This window comes from Misgurnus anguillicaudatus, chromosome 11 (assembly GCF_027580225.2).
Source record: "Misgurnus anguillicaudatus chromosome 11, ASM2758022v2, whole genome shotgun sequence".
NCBI lineage: Eukaryota > Metazoa > Chordata > Actinopteri > Cypriniformes > Cobitidae > Misgurnus > Misgurnus anguillicaudatus.
Window position 1 is genome coordinate 3,325,352 of NC_073347.2, and position 15,425 is coordinate 3,340,776.

General features: G+C 36.9%; 1 protein-coding gene across 3 annotated transcripts; it reads right to left on the reverse strand.

The window, feature by feature from the left end:
• Positions 1–3,678: 3,678 nt before the first annotated feature.
• cutc (cutC copper transporter homolog (E. coli)) lies at positions 3,679–15,272 on the reverse strand. Of its 3 annotated transcripts, none has more exons than XM_055170749.2 (9): positions 15,051–15,272; positions 14,089–14,158; positions 12,412–12,471; positions 11,383–11,592; positions 10,061–10,096; positions 8,496–8,629; positions 4,482–4,509; positions 4,124–4,229; positions 3,679–4,021 (listed from the first exon to the last, which is right to left on the reverse strand). In XM_055170749.2, exons 2-9 carry the CDS (start codon positions 14,156–14,158, stop codon positions 3,910–3,912), a joined length of 756 nt encoding a protein of 251 aa, XP_055026724.1. In that variant the 5' UTR covers positions 15,051–15,272; the 3' UTR covers positions 3,679–3,909. The 3 variants fall into 3 exon arrangements, with proteins under 3 accessions (XP_055026724.1, XP_055026723.1, XP_055026722.2); XM_055170748.2 differs by lacking the exon at positions 15,051–15,272 and adding an exon at positions 14,634–14,933; XM_055170747.2 differs by lacking the exon at positions 15,051–15,272 and adding an exon at positions 14,572–14,616.
• Between the last annotated feature and the right edge of the window lie 153 nt (positions 15,273–15,425).

The following is a 15,425-nucleotide window of genomic DNA, read 5'->3' on the forward strand; positions in this document are numbered from 1 at the left end:
ATCTTCTCGCGATACTGTCTGTGTACTTCAACCTATTCCTAAAATGGTTGCGTATGCAAATGCAAACTTTAAATAAAGATAAAGCGTATCTATTAAAACTACAAATAACACTTAAAAGAACAAAAGTGAGACACACTCGCTTTCAGATTTGATCTCAGGCCCGGAGTGTTTGTAGAGTCAGTGGGTAGCCGGGGCTTATTAGCCTGGAAACACCAATCCATGTGTCAGAACTTTACAAATCTTTAGATAAAATCTCACAGCACAAAGAGTTAAACTGAAACTATTCATTCACAATCATTTAACTTTGACATAACGTTAACCCGCACCGGACCGTGGACGGGCCCTAGGGGGGTTTCTGTATGACATGTTCTGATCTTGTTTTTGCAATTAATACACTGGAGTGGATTAAATTATACAGACGGACCGCATATTAATATGAATGGCATTAAGTTACTTACATAACATCTCATATGGTTCTGATCATTTCGTACGAATCCAAAAAACACCCGCATACATTGCAACATAAGGGTCACTCTTCAAAATGCATCCCACATTTTAATCCAAACAACGAAAAGTGGGGGGAAATCCCGTAAGATTTCCTTTGTTTATCTCCGCGCTTCCGGTTAGTATGATCGATCATGTTTATTTTCAATATTCGTATCACTGAAACGTCTTTCTGTACCAGTAGATTCTTTTTTCCTGCTTTGTCCAATCAGATAAGGTTTGAGAATGCCCAGGGAGTGCATCATTGGGTAAGTGAGGTGTCATTTTGCGCAGCTAGGTTTTGATTAATGGAAGTAATGACCAATGATAAAACGATTACAATGATTCAGTTTGATTGGTTTGGTTCACAACCCATAAGTTAGATGCCATAAGAATCCCCCAAAAAAGAAGTTTGGTTGGTTGTATACAACCAAGTAGTGCTCCATACTCCAATCCAGTAGGTGGCGGTAAATGCACCTTAAGTTGGTTTGCCACCCGCCATTTAAACAACAGAAGAAGAAGAAGAAGTTTGGTTGGTTTGCGTTTGTAAAATGTGCGTCTGCCCAGATTTCCAAGCGGGCGCAAACAAATGTGATGTGAGGTACCATAGATAGACCATAAGCTCTAAGAGCTGCAGAAGTTTTAGTTTAGGTTTGTCGTTTTTCAGAAAATGCTCAAAGATCGAAACGTAGCTTGTAACGTAGCTTAATCAAGCTCACTAAACAGGAGACAAAATGAAACCCAGCTGTCAGAATAGGACGGAGGCTGCCTATCAGACAGTAGGTGGCGTAAAGTCATTGTCTTTCATCATAGGTCTTAGTAAAGTCATTAAAGGGCACCTATTTCATTGCTAAGAAACGTTCTTTTTGTATTTGTTATAATACAATGTGTTTGATTGGTTTATCTCTGTCTTTCTGAAATCATGGAATTTGTACAAAACTGTCCCTGATTGGCCAGCTAATCTGTACGTTGTGATTGGTCTGAATACTTCTGACATCAGCTGGAAATGTGACGCTTCTTACCATGTTTGAAAGATTTGCTCACAATGCAATGCTAACAGGAGTTAACTTACAGGCTGTGAGTCCAAGCGGGAGGAATTATGATATTGTCGGTCATGTCACCAATCCCAGGAAGTAAACTGTTGCCTAAAATCCATGTGTTTGTTGTAGTCCAAGAAAAGAGATTTAAGTTGGAGACGTTAACTCGCGTCATTGTTTAATTTGGGGTTTGTACATTTGCATATCCTTAACATACACTAACAGTGTTGGGCAAGTTACTTCCAAAGTGTAATACATTATATATTACAAATTACTGTCATTTGAAAGTAATTAGTTACATTACAATATTACTGTCTCTGAACTGTAATGAGTTACACTACTTTTGCGTTACGTTTGAGTTACTTTCATCAAAATAACAGAAGTATGACTAAGCATTATAAAATGTTAAAATGTAGTTTGTTGCTGCTTATAAATCTAGAAGTTATGTGTTTGCCCTCGAGCTTTGAATAGGCACAGTGAAGACTTATGGCAAAATACAGTAACAATCACTGTCAGAATCATAAACATAGACAAATGATCTGGTAAAAGTCTGGTAAATTATGGTACATATACTAAACACAATAGAGCCCACTATAATGCAACCTATAGCCTAATAACATGGCAAGACACGCAACCTCTTTTCATTTCTATTCTTTAATTCACTTTTAATTCAGAATCACAGCACAAACCTCATTTCAGTCCAATATAAGGATTACATGTAGTAGACTAACATATAAAACACAGACAAACAGTAGAACACTGCTTTTTACCAAACAATGAATATAGGTTTCCATACAAAGGCTGCTAAAACTTTAAACAGTGATGTTTAAATGTACTATTTAGATAACCATGTTTAAGTCTACATTGTAGTTTAGGTTGCTGTTTGTAATAAAACAGTAGATAGCATAGGAATAGCCTAGCAGCAATCTATTATGTATATGGACTGTAATCATAGCAAAGCTTACCTTGCATGGCTGGTGTTGATATGGATTTTACTGGCAAGATTTTTAAAAGTCTCTTTACTTCTGGGGTTCAAGCAGCACAGGAGACCGATAAAAACTTTCTGTTGCTTTTACTTAGTGCTCTCATTCGCAGAATTATGCGTGTACGGCGCTACCGGACCTGATTGCGACCACTTTAGTCAATGCTTGTACAGCCGCGGACTTCCCAGATTCGGCTCTTTTTAAGAAACGCGTCTATATTTGACGCACACCGCGTCCAAATCGGAGTTCAAATACAAAATTAAAGTAAAAATGCAGCACGCGCGCATTGGTCAAAAATAAAAATAACATGGTCTATTTTTGAAATGCATTGCTGTAACGCGCTCGTAAAATATTACCAATTTTTTATCAGTAATGCGTTATATTACTGCGTTACAGCAAAAACAAATATATTACTGTAATATATTATATTTTTTAATGCGTTACTCCCAACACTGGTTACAAATCTGTATAAATTTCCATATTCTGATGAACACAAAGAAAGATATTCCGCGGAATGCCTACAACCAAACAGCCCGTGGACGCCATTCACTTCCATAATAGGAAAAAAAGAATACTATAAAAGTAAATGGGGTCCACAAACCGACCGGTCACAAACATTTTGTAAAACATCTTCCCTTGTGCTCAGCAGAACAAAGAAATGTATACAGGTTTGTAACAACATGAGAGTGAGTAAATGATGACTAAATTTTTATTTTGGGGTGAACTATCCCTTTAAGCTCACGTGCGTCCACCACTTCCTTACGCACCTCCCACATACAGCTTACATCATTACATACTACGCATTACGCTAGAATATATTGTAAGTCTTTAACATCAAACAAGTCCTGCACTTCATTTCTGCAAGTTTTGAAACCAAAACGAAAACATCAGACATACAAGTGCTTTAGGAAGTTACACTCCTCAAAAAAAAAAAAAAAAAAACTTACAAAGAAATATCATTTTAGATATTTCAACAGGAAGTGAAAGTCGTGCATTCAATTTAAGGTGGCGCTGCTCTGGCTCTGCAAGTCACATCTTCAAAACTGACAACTGGGAAAGATTTCAAAGAAAGATCTTTCTGAGAACGTGTGTAATATTCAACTTTACATTGACTTTAAGTTTAAAGGACAGTTTCTTTGGACCGCCCTCTTTGTATCAAAGAATAGCACAGTGGCTCAAGGGTACAGGGAGATTTTATTATAAACCCGCTGACGATGTCAAAAGTAGCAAAAAAGTTAAGCAGTGCTGTTGATTTTGACAGAGATCAACAGACACTAATTTACAGTTCTTACAAAACCTTTCTGGCATGAAAATACCCGTGTATATATACAAAAGTATAACCAGAGTCTACAGGACATTGTTTGATTTAGTTAAGAAATAAATAAAAGACATTCTTATAGGATATCCTAGAGAGTGTTCTTCGCAATGGCATTCAGTGTACGCACTTTAACCACGTCAGCCACTTTTATTTCATATTCTGGTACACAGAGAGAGCCTCCCATTCTCACGTTTGCATTTCTAGAGAAGAAACCATAAACAGCACAAATTAAAAAAAAAAACTCTGGCCCGTACAGATTCAATCTTTCACAAAAATAACTCAGCTTTTCTTTATTATCTCACCTATATTTCATAGTGGAGTCCTTACTGGATCGAGCTGAACAGTGAAACTCTTGAGCTCCAGAACCTTCAAGAATCCTCTGAAGATTTCGTTCAGTGATTCCACCACCTGCACAGAAACACATCTGTCTGTCAATCATCAGATCTGTTAGTCACTGATGAATTTCTATTGATATTTTGCCATACACCGTATGTGAATTAAAGATTTAAGTATTAGCTTAGATTTCAAAATTAAAGATATTCAGATGATATTTCCACAGAATGTCTTTTACATTATGTAGAATGATTTGATGTAAAAACAGTAAAATCACAAAAAATGACTTTATCTGGGTTATGGGCCACAAATCTTAATAAAACATACCTGGCATTATGATGATTCTGCCTTTTGCCTATAAATGTAAAGATAAAGAGACAGTGTTAATAATTTTATCATTTAGTTCAGGCCTTTATCCAGTTTTATTAGACGGCGCTCTAAAATGCTTGATTCTGACTGGCCAGCAACAACAGTCCAAGGTTGGTTCTACCTCACAAAACTAATAACACATGACTGCAAATAATTTTGACAGGTACAGTTTAATATTACACAAAACTAAATATAAATATAGCTGCAAGCAGCGATACGGGGCCAAGCACCATCAGCGCAATGAGCACCCAAAGCACAGCAAGAAAGATACAACGTATCAATCACACAGGGCGCATTGAGCACCCAAGGTGCATCAAAAACACAAGGCTCGGCAAAGAACCCAAAGCGTAGCAATCACAGAGCAGAACCACTGCTGTGCAGAACAGCAACAGAAAACATGGCAAAAATAGAACATATGTGAACTACAGATAGGTTGAGAAGAATAGGTGAGAAAGAACAAAACTTTAATAGAAGAAATTAACACCTGCCTCAGGTGGGATTAGAAAACCAAGAACTCAGGATCTCTATGCATGTGATTAAGTAGATGCGCCACTCAGTAGACACAGCTAAAGGTGTAGCAGAAAAGAGCTTACAGGCCATACAAAGAACTCAGAAGTTATAAGCAGTTCGATAAGAACTGTTATAGTTTAAAACCCCTAGGTGGCGCTGTACTCTGATTCCCAGGTACCCTCAGGACATCATGCCGAAGCTCCCTACCGATTTTTGAACCGATATATCCGATACTTCAAAAGTAATAGCAATTTATGACAAATTTCCAAATGGCGGACAGGCGGTTTGGTCAAAATTGGCATAATACATATCGACCGATGCGGCATGAGCCAAGGAATCCGCAGACATCAAGATCGTAATTTTCTGACAAAAGAATCAGAAGTTATGCACAAAAATAGCCTCATGACCCATAGGTGGCGCTGTCACCAAATTCGGCATGGACCCTCAGTTCGTGGTCGACATAAAGTGTACCAACTTTCATTTCAATTGATTAAAGAATGACCGAGATACAGCTTCAGAACCAATTTTGCGTCAATCTCGTTAAGTTCACACATTTATTACTTTTGAATTAGGGATGGGACGGTTAGCAAATTTCATATCATGATTATAGTGACCAAAGTTATCACGGTTATCAGTATTATCATGGTTTTCTTAAATTGAGATGGACATTTTCAAAAAGAACTGATATACACACACTGAAAACATGTTAAGAAGTTTTATTTTTGAAAATCAGCAAACAACAAATACAATAAGCAGCTATATGCACTTTTTTAAGCATAAACATTAAATCAGGGGTGTCCAGCCTTTTTTATGTGGCAATCTACTTTTAAAATGATAAAGCCGACAAGACCTACCTGCTAAAAAACATTTTTTAACAAAACACTGTTACATTTTTTAATAACACTTTAAATGTGTGTTAGGAGGACTATTTCTACGTTGAATTTAAGGCTGTCACCATTACCTCATTCTTTTTGAGGAGTTAAAAAAAATCATTGAGTACATGCCGAGTACTCCTTATAGCGGAATAGCGGAGATGCGGTTTTGATGAAATAAACTAGAAAATGACAACATTATCAGATGCATCTCTCTCTCTCTCTCTCTCTCTCTCTCTCTCTCTCTCTCTCTCTCTCTCTCTCTTTCTCGTTCGGTCGGTTAGTCGCGCGCACATACAAGAATGTGCATCCAAATTTCGGAAGTTAGACGACTCAGCTGCAGCAGGCAGGCATGATAAAAACACACTTGAGAAGAAATGTGCAGCAACTCAAAAAGACTTGTTTCTAAGACCATAATGCCAATTTGGCGCTTTGTTTTAAGTAAAGGGTGTGGAGGCGTAGAGCAGCATACACATAACTGCGATCTAATGGCATTGCATTTGCGATTGACTGGTCGTATTGGACACCCCTGCATTAAATGAACATTAACATAGAGCCCTGAGATGTGCGAACCTGTTTTAATGAACAGTAGCTTAAATAAGAACATCAAATGCACACATAAGCAACGCATTAAAACACAGTGCACCTGTTACTGCCATCCGCCACGCCTTCTCGTGCAAAAACCAATGTTGCACGCGCGCGTGCGTCAAGCTGATTCTGACTGGAATTGATTTACTGGGAGTTTTCAAAATCACGGTAATCAAACACGGTTGTAATGATAATTACATTTTAAACGATAATACTAACCGTCAGGACATTTTATCATGGTTAATCGTGAAACGGGTAATCGTCCCATCCCTATTTTGAATAAAGATAAATATCAAAATTCTGTTCTGTCATTTATATGCGGCTCACTCCAACAATCACATGTGCCAAATCTCATAAGAATTGAACCAAATTTGAAGGAGGAGTAGCGAAAAAATACTGTATATTTCAAAATGGCCGTTACTGTAATGGGTGGAGTCTTACTGTAAAGTATCAAATTCAATAAGCGGGATGAGAGCAATCACGTGTACCAAGTAGAATTTTCATAGATCTAATGGATCACCAGTTATAACCATTTAAACATTGAATTTTTGAGCTAATGGTGGCCATATAGAGTTACTGCTAGAGACCCCATTTTTGGCCACATGACTTTTTATGACCACCACTACAACTGTGCCAAATTTCATCATTTTCCTAAATAAGGTTCATAGGGTTGCCATAGACTCCCATTGGGGAAGATTAAGGCCCAATCCCATTTCTCTGTCTTCCCCCTTCCCCCTACCCCTTAGTTTTGCACGTTCACGTGAGGGTAAGGGCCAATTGGGATAGCCCTTACTCTCACGTGAACGTGCAAAACTAAAGGGAAGGGGTAAGGGGAAGAGGTAAGACAGAGAAACGGGATTGGGCCTAAGATTAAGAAGATTAAGAATAATAATAATACTAACAGAAACAATAGGTGCCACAGCACCATAGGTGCTTGGCCCCTAATAAATATGCCTTTTAATAACATGACTTCCTTGCAGAGGGTCTGCATTCATTAAAAATGAGCAAATAAAATATTTCAAATCAATATGAATGTACCTTACCTATATAGTTGTGTAATTGTCAGAATCCCAGTCTGTCAGTCTGGTTTCCCTTTGTTTTCCATGTCATCTCCCTAGTGACTCCAGAATCCCTTACTCTCCTGCACCTGCTCCTCATCTTAATCATCGTTACTTACCAGCCATTACCCTCATCAGCACCATTTTACAAGTTCTCCTATTTTCCCCAGTTCGGGTTTTGTAAATATTTGCTGTAGTGTATTGTTAATAAATGTTAGGGCTGGACAATAAATCGCATGTGATATCATGCACATCTCGTCAGTAATGGCAGTTCCTTGATTAGTAATAAATCACCATCAGCTGCTTTCAGATGGAGCGACATTTACTACACAGAGCCGTAGTTCACTGACAACCTGGGCTATATCGCAGGCGATACGTCCGCAATAATTAATGTGAAATTGCCCCGATTGTCATGGAGCTGTATTTGAATCATTACTTTGAGTATTAAAGCTAACAGAAAAATATTTATAATCTTTATTTTGATCAATGCTTGTCACAATTCTTTCTGGTGTTTACTAATCCAAATAGGACAGACACAATGCTGCCTTAAAATCCACACCCAAAAGTTATGTAGGAGCAGAGCCTATATTCTTAAACAGCCTGTACTAAAATGCTGTCTGATGCCTTGATTCACGTTTATAGTGAAACTAAATTGTTTTATAAAATAATTGTAACTGGTCTTCTAAAGGCCGTTTACACGGTACGTGGTGGAATCGCCGTGTGGCTACTGCTTTTCTCGTGTAGTGGAAGCATTTTGTGCAGCATTTAGTGACCATATGTTTTTTTTCAACAGCGCCTGCCATAAAGAGTCGTGTTCGTAAAAGGGACAGGATTTGGGGTGCATGAGCAAGGCGTGTGGACCAACTAAACTAACCACCCCCGTTTTTCCACTTTCCGCACATCTCCTATACCATATGAAACGCCCATAAGAGCGAGTGTCTTACCTGTTCAACTAGTCGTTTAATGACAGGTAAACCTTCCAGTGCAGAGCTGTCACAACCACTGGTCAGAATCCTCTCAAAGCCCAGAGAGACAAGCACTTCCAGGGCAACCGCTGGGTCATGGACCATATCAAATGCTGTAATAAAAGACAGAAAGTACAATATGATTAAATTTCAAGATATTTACATTTTTTTATGTAAGGTTGAAAAATGTGCAGATGCTGGTTCTGATTTTAATTTTGCCGATCTAATCCTTAATGATTCACTTAATCAAAACCCTTTCTGTTTTAAACAAAACAAAACAGAATATATTGAAAATGTAAAACAATTTCTGGAGGGGCTGTATTTCCTGAAAAAGGAAAACGCTGATGCAGAAAATTTCTGGTTATATTTGGTAATGTCAGCGAGTAAGGGGAAGACAATATGAAGAGTTTGCTTTCATTTCCATTCTGACAAATTTGGGTAAAAACGAGTTTTCTATACCAAGAAAGTGACAAGATGAAAACCACTATTTTCTGTTACAAACTTCCACATAACATCTTTAGGTTATAAAAACATAAAAATTCAAATCCATAATTTGATTTTCAAAGATTTATTATAAAAACTGATTATTTTTTCCACAAAATGCAATAAATCCATTAAGTTTTTTTTTCAAAATGCTATTAATCTATTGAATCAATATGTAAATGTGCATTCATCTTTGTTATATTCATTTAGTTGACTAGTGCTATACACTGATTAAAAAAATAAACATTAATGGCATTGTCATATTAAGAACACTGTCATTTCTGCGGATATACTTGACGTCGTCGCTTAACATTTTTCAAAGCAATCAGCTGTAAGATGTTGTGGTCATGCTCGATTTTTGTTGACTTTGAGTAAAATAATGGAAAGTTTTTCATAAGATCCTCTGGGGTCAATGAGTTAGCATGACAGAAACTTGATGCTGTTGGGAGAACAAGCACCCGTCTCTCGAGTGCCTCTCATGTAAATTAGATGTTGCTGGCTTAAATTTTCTTTCCCATCACAGAAAACCACCACAGGTTTATTAATGCAATTAAAGTATTATTTTGTTTTGTTTGTTGATCACGAAGTACAAGATGAAGAAAACTAGATCTCTGTGTACTCAACGCGCCACCATTGTTTGTTGAAATTGCGTGGAATGGAGTGCTGTGATTTGTTGAGAGGATTTATTGCGTTCTGTAGAAAATGAGGAGTGGGGTTTATTGCGTTTTGGGAAATAAGGAGAAAAGATGACAGAATAACACGGCGGATATTGTATTTTGTGTAAAATTAAGAATTTACTTTTAAATACTGAACCTGATACAATGCTGATTTTGGCAGTAACTCATTTTTTTTTAAATGGCGTTTATCGCATTTTGGAACCAAACTCTTATATATATATATATATATATTTTTCCCTTCTTTCTCTTTATATATAAAGGAAAAGAGCCCCAATCTTGATTTTAAACACAGGGGGACTTTAAAATAAAGAGTGCATCAAAATGAATTTAACAATATACATAGCCTAAGGATATTCATTAAAAGGTACATTTAATTCACTTTACCTCTGTGAAATGTAACTGGTAGAGGTCGAGAAGTTGCTGTAGACATAACAAACAAAAAACACACTTGTTGATTTCACATTCGAGATGTGCAAAACCACATATTTTTAAACTGTCTATTCTGTAGGTTGTCTGAATGACTTTACATTTATTAATATTTAACAGACACTTTATTCCACAAATTACAAATGAGAAATATAACATGAGCAATTCATCATAAGGTTGCATTAACATAAAATGTTCAGAACTTCAGACAAAACAGAACAGACAAAAGACTAAAACACAAAAGAAGTACTAAAGCTGCGTCCGAAACCGCCTACTTCAATACTAGTAGGCGAAAGGCAATAGGAGAGGCCAGTAGTATGTCCAAATTTATAGTATTCGAAAAACAGTAGGCACAAGTACCCGTATGACCTACTACTACTGGCAAGATCCCAGAGTGTTCATTTGATGGACACTTCACTATCCCATGATCCCCAGGAGAGGTTATCCAACCAAAAAGAAAATGGAAGGGTGTTGTTTAATTAAAAAATGCCCAAAGGCGGTAAGCTGCTCTATTCAAATGCAAATACATATATTAACAGCTGTCCCTTGTGGTTAGATTGCACTTGTTAAATGTCATTCCAGTTAAAGACTAACTTGTTATTATGACGTCGTATGTCATGTGATGTATCTTCATCTAATTCAGTACCTACTGTCACATTATGCAATTTCAGACGCAGCCTAAGGTTTCTTCCCTGACAGGATTCAGACCATTGCTAACAGAAGTTCTCTGAAAGTTCCCAGGGATCCGATTATACAGGTTGGGATGGGAAGACCATTCCATCAGGGAGGAGCAGTGAAAATACAAATATTAGCAGGCATCAATATCAACATTCGATAGAGTGTCATTTCTTGTCACATTAGCCTTTGAATTGCTGTGGGGGCTTTAAAGGACGGGTTTAATCAAAATAAAATTCTGTCCTCATTTACTTAACCCCTTTTTATTCAAAAAACTTTCTTCTGTGGGACACAATAGGAAATATTCTAATGAATATCAATGTGTTCAGATGTTAAAGACACAGCACTGTGCATATATATATACACACACAAAACCGGCATGTTTTGCTCTCGCATTAAAGCATAATATAATACATGATAAGTGGTGCATTTTGAGCTGAGACTTCACAGAGACATTCTTGAGACATAATCTTGAGAAATAAGGAGTTAAATATCTCCCCGTTTAAGGGACACTGAACAATGCCAAGTAGCTACTGAAATCCTGCTTCAGTACACTCAGGACTTGGTTAAAGATTTAGTCTTAGAAAGGAGCAGACAAACTTTACCCATAAGTTCCATGCAAAGCTCAGAGTCCACACGTCCATCTTCTGTCAGCGCTCCAAATACTAGCCCATCTGCCCCGTGTCTCTTCATCTGATCGATGTCTTTCTTCATCACCTCTACTTCCCAGTCTGAGTACAAGAAGTCCCCGCCGCGGGGTCGAATCATAACATACACTGGAATCTTCACATTCTCTTTGACGATCTGCAAAAGACCTGAAAGCAGAACAAAACAACTGAAAACATCCGACTATTAATGAAACTCAATCTTTATATTGTGATGATGCGATACAAAACACTTGACATTCAGCATAAAGCGATCGCTTACTGTACATCACAGCACAAGAATCTAAGGAATGATATTGACCGATACTGGGTTTTTTAACCGATACCAAATATTTGGCAGCTTATGTGCCCGATAACCGATATGCTGAAAGCAGAAATACCATAGACATATCGACCAATATATTGGCCTCTGCAATATATCGTTTGAACACTATTTGCCATTTGAAACAGTATAACATTCAGCACTACTTATTAATTTTGAAAACTTTATAAATCCTCAGAATGTTTTTTGATTCCTTGGGGCAAATTGAGTCAAATTATGAAATCCAGTGTTCCTTTGTCTGCTATTTTGAATTTTGTCCAAAATTGTTTACAAATACAATTGGCATATTTATGTAACTTGGTTTGGTTCATCGGGACCATGGGCTCAGACCACATGCATAGTTTGGGGCCATTTCCATCAGTACGCGTAAGATATAACAAAATGTATAAAATCCATTAAAAAATACACCGCCTAACTATTAGTATTGGCAGATGTTGTTAAAGATAACTAGACACTGTTATAAGCTCATAATTGTGGTATCCATACATCTCCTGTACTGTGTCTACACTTGTAAAACGGTAAGGTAGAAAATATCCATTTATTAGTATCATTCTCACTAAACTCTATATGAAAAACCTTTTCATGCCAGAGTACTGCACAAATAATGTTATAATAAAGTATCAGTGTCTCTGTGTGTGTGTACTGACCTGTGCTGGGCGTTGTTCCTCCCTCCAGTAAGTTAGAACAGAGCTCAATACGTCCAGCACCTGCAGATAAAACACATGATCTTTCCATTAAGAACTACACCATCCAATAAACAAATACTGATTCACAGTATATGTTAAGTGCGATTTATCTGATATAGGCTATACATATGTGATTTTTATATGCCAGAATAACACATTTTATAATTAATATTTAGCAAAAATATGTAGTAGCATGTTTTATAAGGCACAAAGAACAATGTGTAGGATTTTGCCACTAGAGGTCGCTTTTTAAAACAAAGGCGAAGATTTTTGGCGTTACGAAGGAGAGTGGAACAATGGGAGATGTTGTTTTCATTATCCAGACATATGGTATTCACTAATCATGCTCACGGATGAGAAAATTAATACGTTTTTATTACCTGTACGTTTGATCACATTATTTTATGGCATTGTAATGAGTTGATAAGTGCTAGATATAAGATATAAGGGCTAGTATAACTGCCACATTTGCATTTGTCCACTCGTATTGCCATCCTTTCTACAAGTAAAAACTGGAAATAGTTTACTTAAAAAATTACTTTACTGAAAGGCAACAATGACAAGTGACGAGCCATAATTTAAAATAGGAATTTCTCTGGATTAACAAATCTTTGGGATTTTTTGGGATAATGTTAGTAAATAGCTGTATGAAATATATACAAGTGCAAGTGGTTATTGGATATTTTATTACAAAAATCGTACATATTGTGGCTTTAAGTCAGTGGTTCACTTCTCAAACTTGGGGGACGCAGAGAAAACACTTCCCTGCCAAAGATGAGTTTTTACGGTAATCCATATTTCCGCTATTATCCACCAGGTGGAACTCTTATCCACCTTATAAAACACTAAAGCATCTGCAAATCCAAAAGCAGTTAATACTCCGTGTATGTTTCGAATATCGCTCTTAATCTGATCTCTAACAAAAGTCTGTTCATTCATTTGACACACTGTATGTTTATATATTTAAAGAATTTTCGGGAAGGCATTAAACTTTGTGAAAATCGTAAAAAATGCTGGTTCTGGCTGGCAACTAAAAAAAAATACTGTCGGGGAAGATATGTCTGTTTCTGAAATCGCATACTTTAACAATATGAACTAAATGACATGAAGTACCTGTAGCTGTATCATTTAAACAGTATATCCCATATAGCATGCTTAGGTGCAGTGTAAATACATTCTGGAAATATTGCAACCACCATGTTTTCATGGTCATGTGACTAGTATGTTCTTTGACCTCTGACTTAATCACAACAACCATGATCATAATTCATGCAGTTGTTGTAAAACAAGCACTATGAAACCAAGGAATAGATTTATTGGTACCTATATCACTTTATCACTTCATAAGAATTGTCCCGGTTTATAGATTTCCAGTATTTTTTAATGTATTTTCTTTTTGATAGAAAGATGTTCATCCAATAAAATAAATCTTACTGGAAACACCATACTGTTTTTGCCTACTGAGGTTTTGGACAAACTGCTCTTGGCTAAACGGTCTGAACTGGTTTGTGATCATTTATTTTACAAAATGTCATAAAACTGCCACCCCCCAGCACCATCTTGCACCCCTCAGTTTGGGTACCACTGCTCGGTCTGATATCGAGTAAGTTATACTGAACAAGGTGCATTAAAATGTACCTCCTCTTTCTGCATTTATGGCTGACTCGACTGAGTCCACACAAGTCTCCATCAGGAAGCCATCAAACATCTGAGAGAGAGAGAGAGAGAGAGAGAGAGAGAGAGAGAGAGAGAGAGAGAATTACAAGATAATTTAGACTCTCAACTTGCATTAGAAATTAAAGAAATGAAAAACAAAACAAAACAAAAAACAAACAAAAAACTGTGCGAATAATAAAAAACTGCGGCCATTTAATTCCCATTGTGGAAGCTTACATTACATATAAAAAAGTCCTTAAAAATATCGGAATAGGACGAAAAGACTAAGATTTTATAATAAAATATAAATTTGAATAATTCAACAGTCCCCACCAAGCAACTAACTTAATTACACTGTAAATAATATCACACTGACACCGTGTTAACACAATAGCCTACTAGACCGACTTCTTAAACTCTGGTTCATGGTAAACACGACTAATAACATTAAACATCCTCGTGTACTTGTGAAAATTTTAAATAGATATCGCTCATCATCAACGTGCCAGTTATCCAAGTTGTGTTACCTTGCTGAGAACCAAAATCGTCCACCGACTAAAGACACTGGACTGATTCGAAACGCTCTTGTTTGCGACTTCATCTGGCGCTGCGGCGACCGCTCGGCATATGACATAATAAATACCGCGAGAACTGTGCCTTCGAGTCGATCTCGCAATACTGTGATGTCATATGTCGATCGATCTGCGCAGCTTCTCAAAGAATCTGTAAACAGTTTACTAGAATCGATACTTCACAAAGCTTCAAAACATTTTGGAATCTATTTAGAATATTTTGCTCGAATCGATGATTCGAAGCGCGTGTCAAACGAAATGTTACATTCTTGTAAGTTTTATATAAATGTCGTATAAACAGACGCATCCAAAGTTTGTTTCGATTGGAAATGAAAATATAATATAAATAATATAAATGATAATTAATCTCACTTATATACGAAACAAAGATATCCATAGTCTGAAGATGTTTGGGACTGTGTTTTTCAGGATGATTTTAGAAGGAAATACTAAATAGCATTAGAAACTTCTACGGCGTTAAATACGTCGCTTGTAAGTCTCTTTGAAATTAGATGTCTATTAAATAACTGAATGACATGCGTATTGGAAGTTGCGTTTAACGTGTTGGATTCAGCGGAAGTGTTCCTTGTGCGGCGTATCGAAAGCTCTGTTTAAGTGAATCATTTTGTAAAACCAACGATTCTATTGTTGAGCCGAATCCCACACTGCTTCCGATTTCCCGCTTCTGATTGGTCTAAAGCAACAAACCAAACGCGCTTTAATCCAATGAACTCTCAGGAGGGAGAA

Excerpts from the sequence above, each read along its gene's own strand:
- cutc (XM_055170747.2), bottom strand. The coding sequence starts at position 14,604 with ATGATGAGCGATATCTATTTAAAATTTTCACAA. Across the intron at positions 11,593-12,411 it reads AGGAACAACGCCCAGCACAG|GTCTTTTGCAGATCGTCAAA; the intron begins GTCAGTACACAC and ends TTCTGCTTTCAG. Across the intron at positions 10,097-11,382 it reads GCTTTGCATGGAACTTATGG|CAACTTCTCGACCTCTACCA; the intron begins GTAAAGTTTGTC and ends TTATGTCTACAG.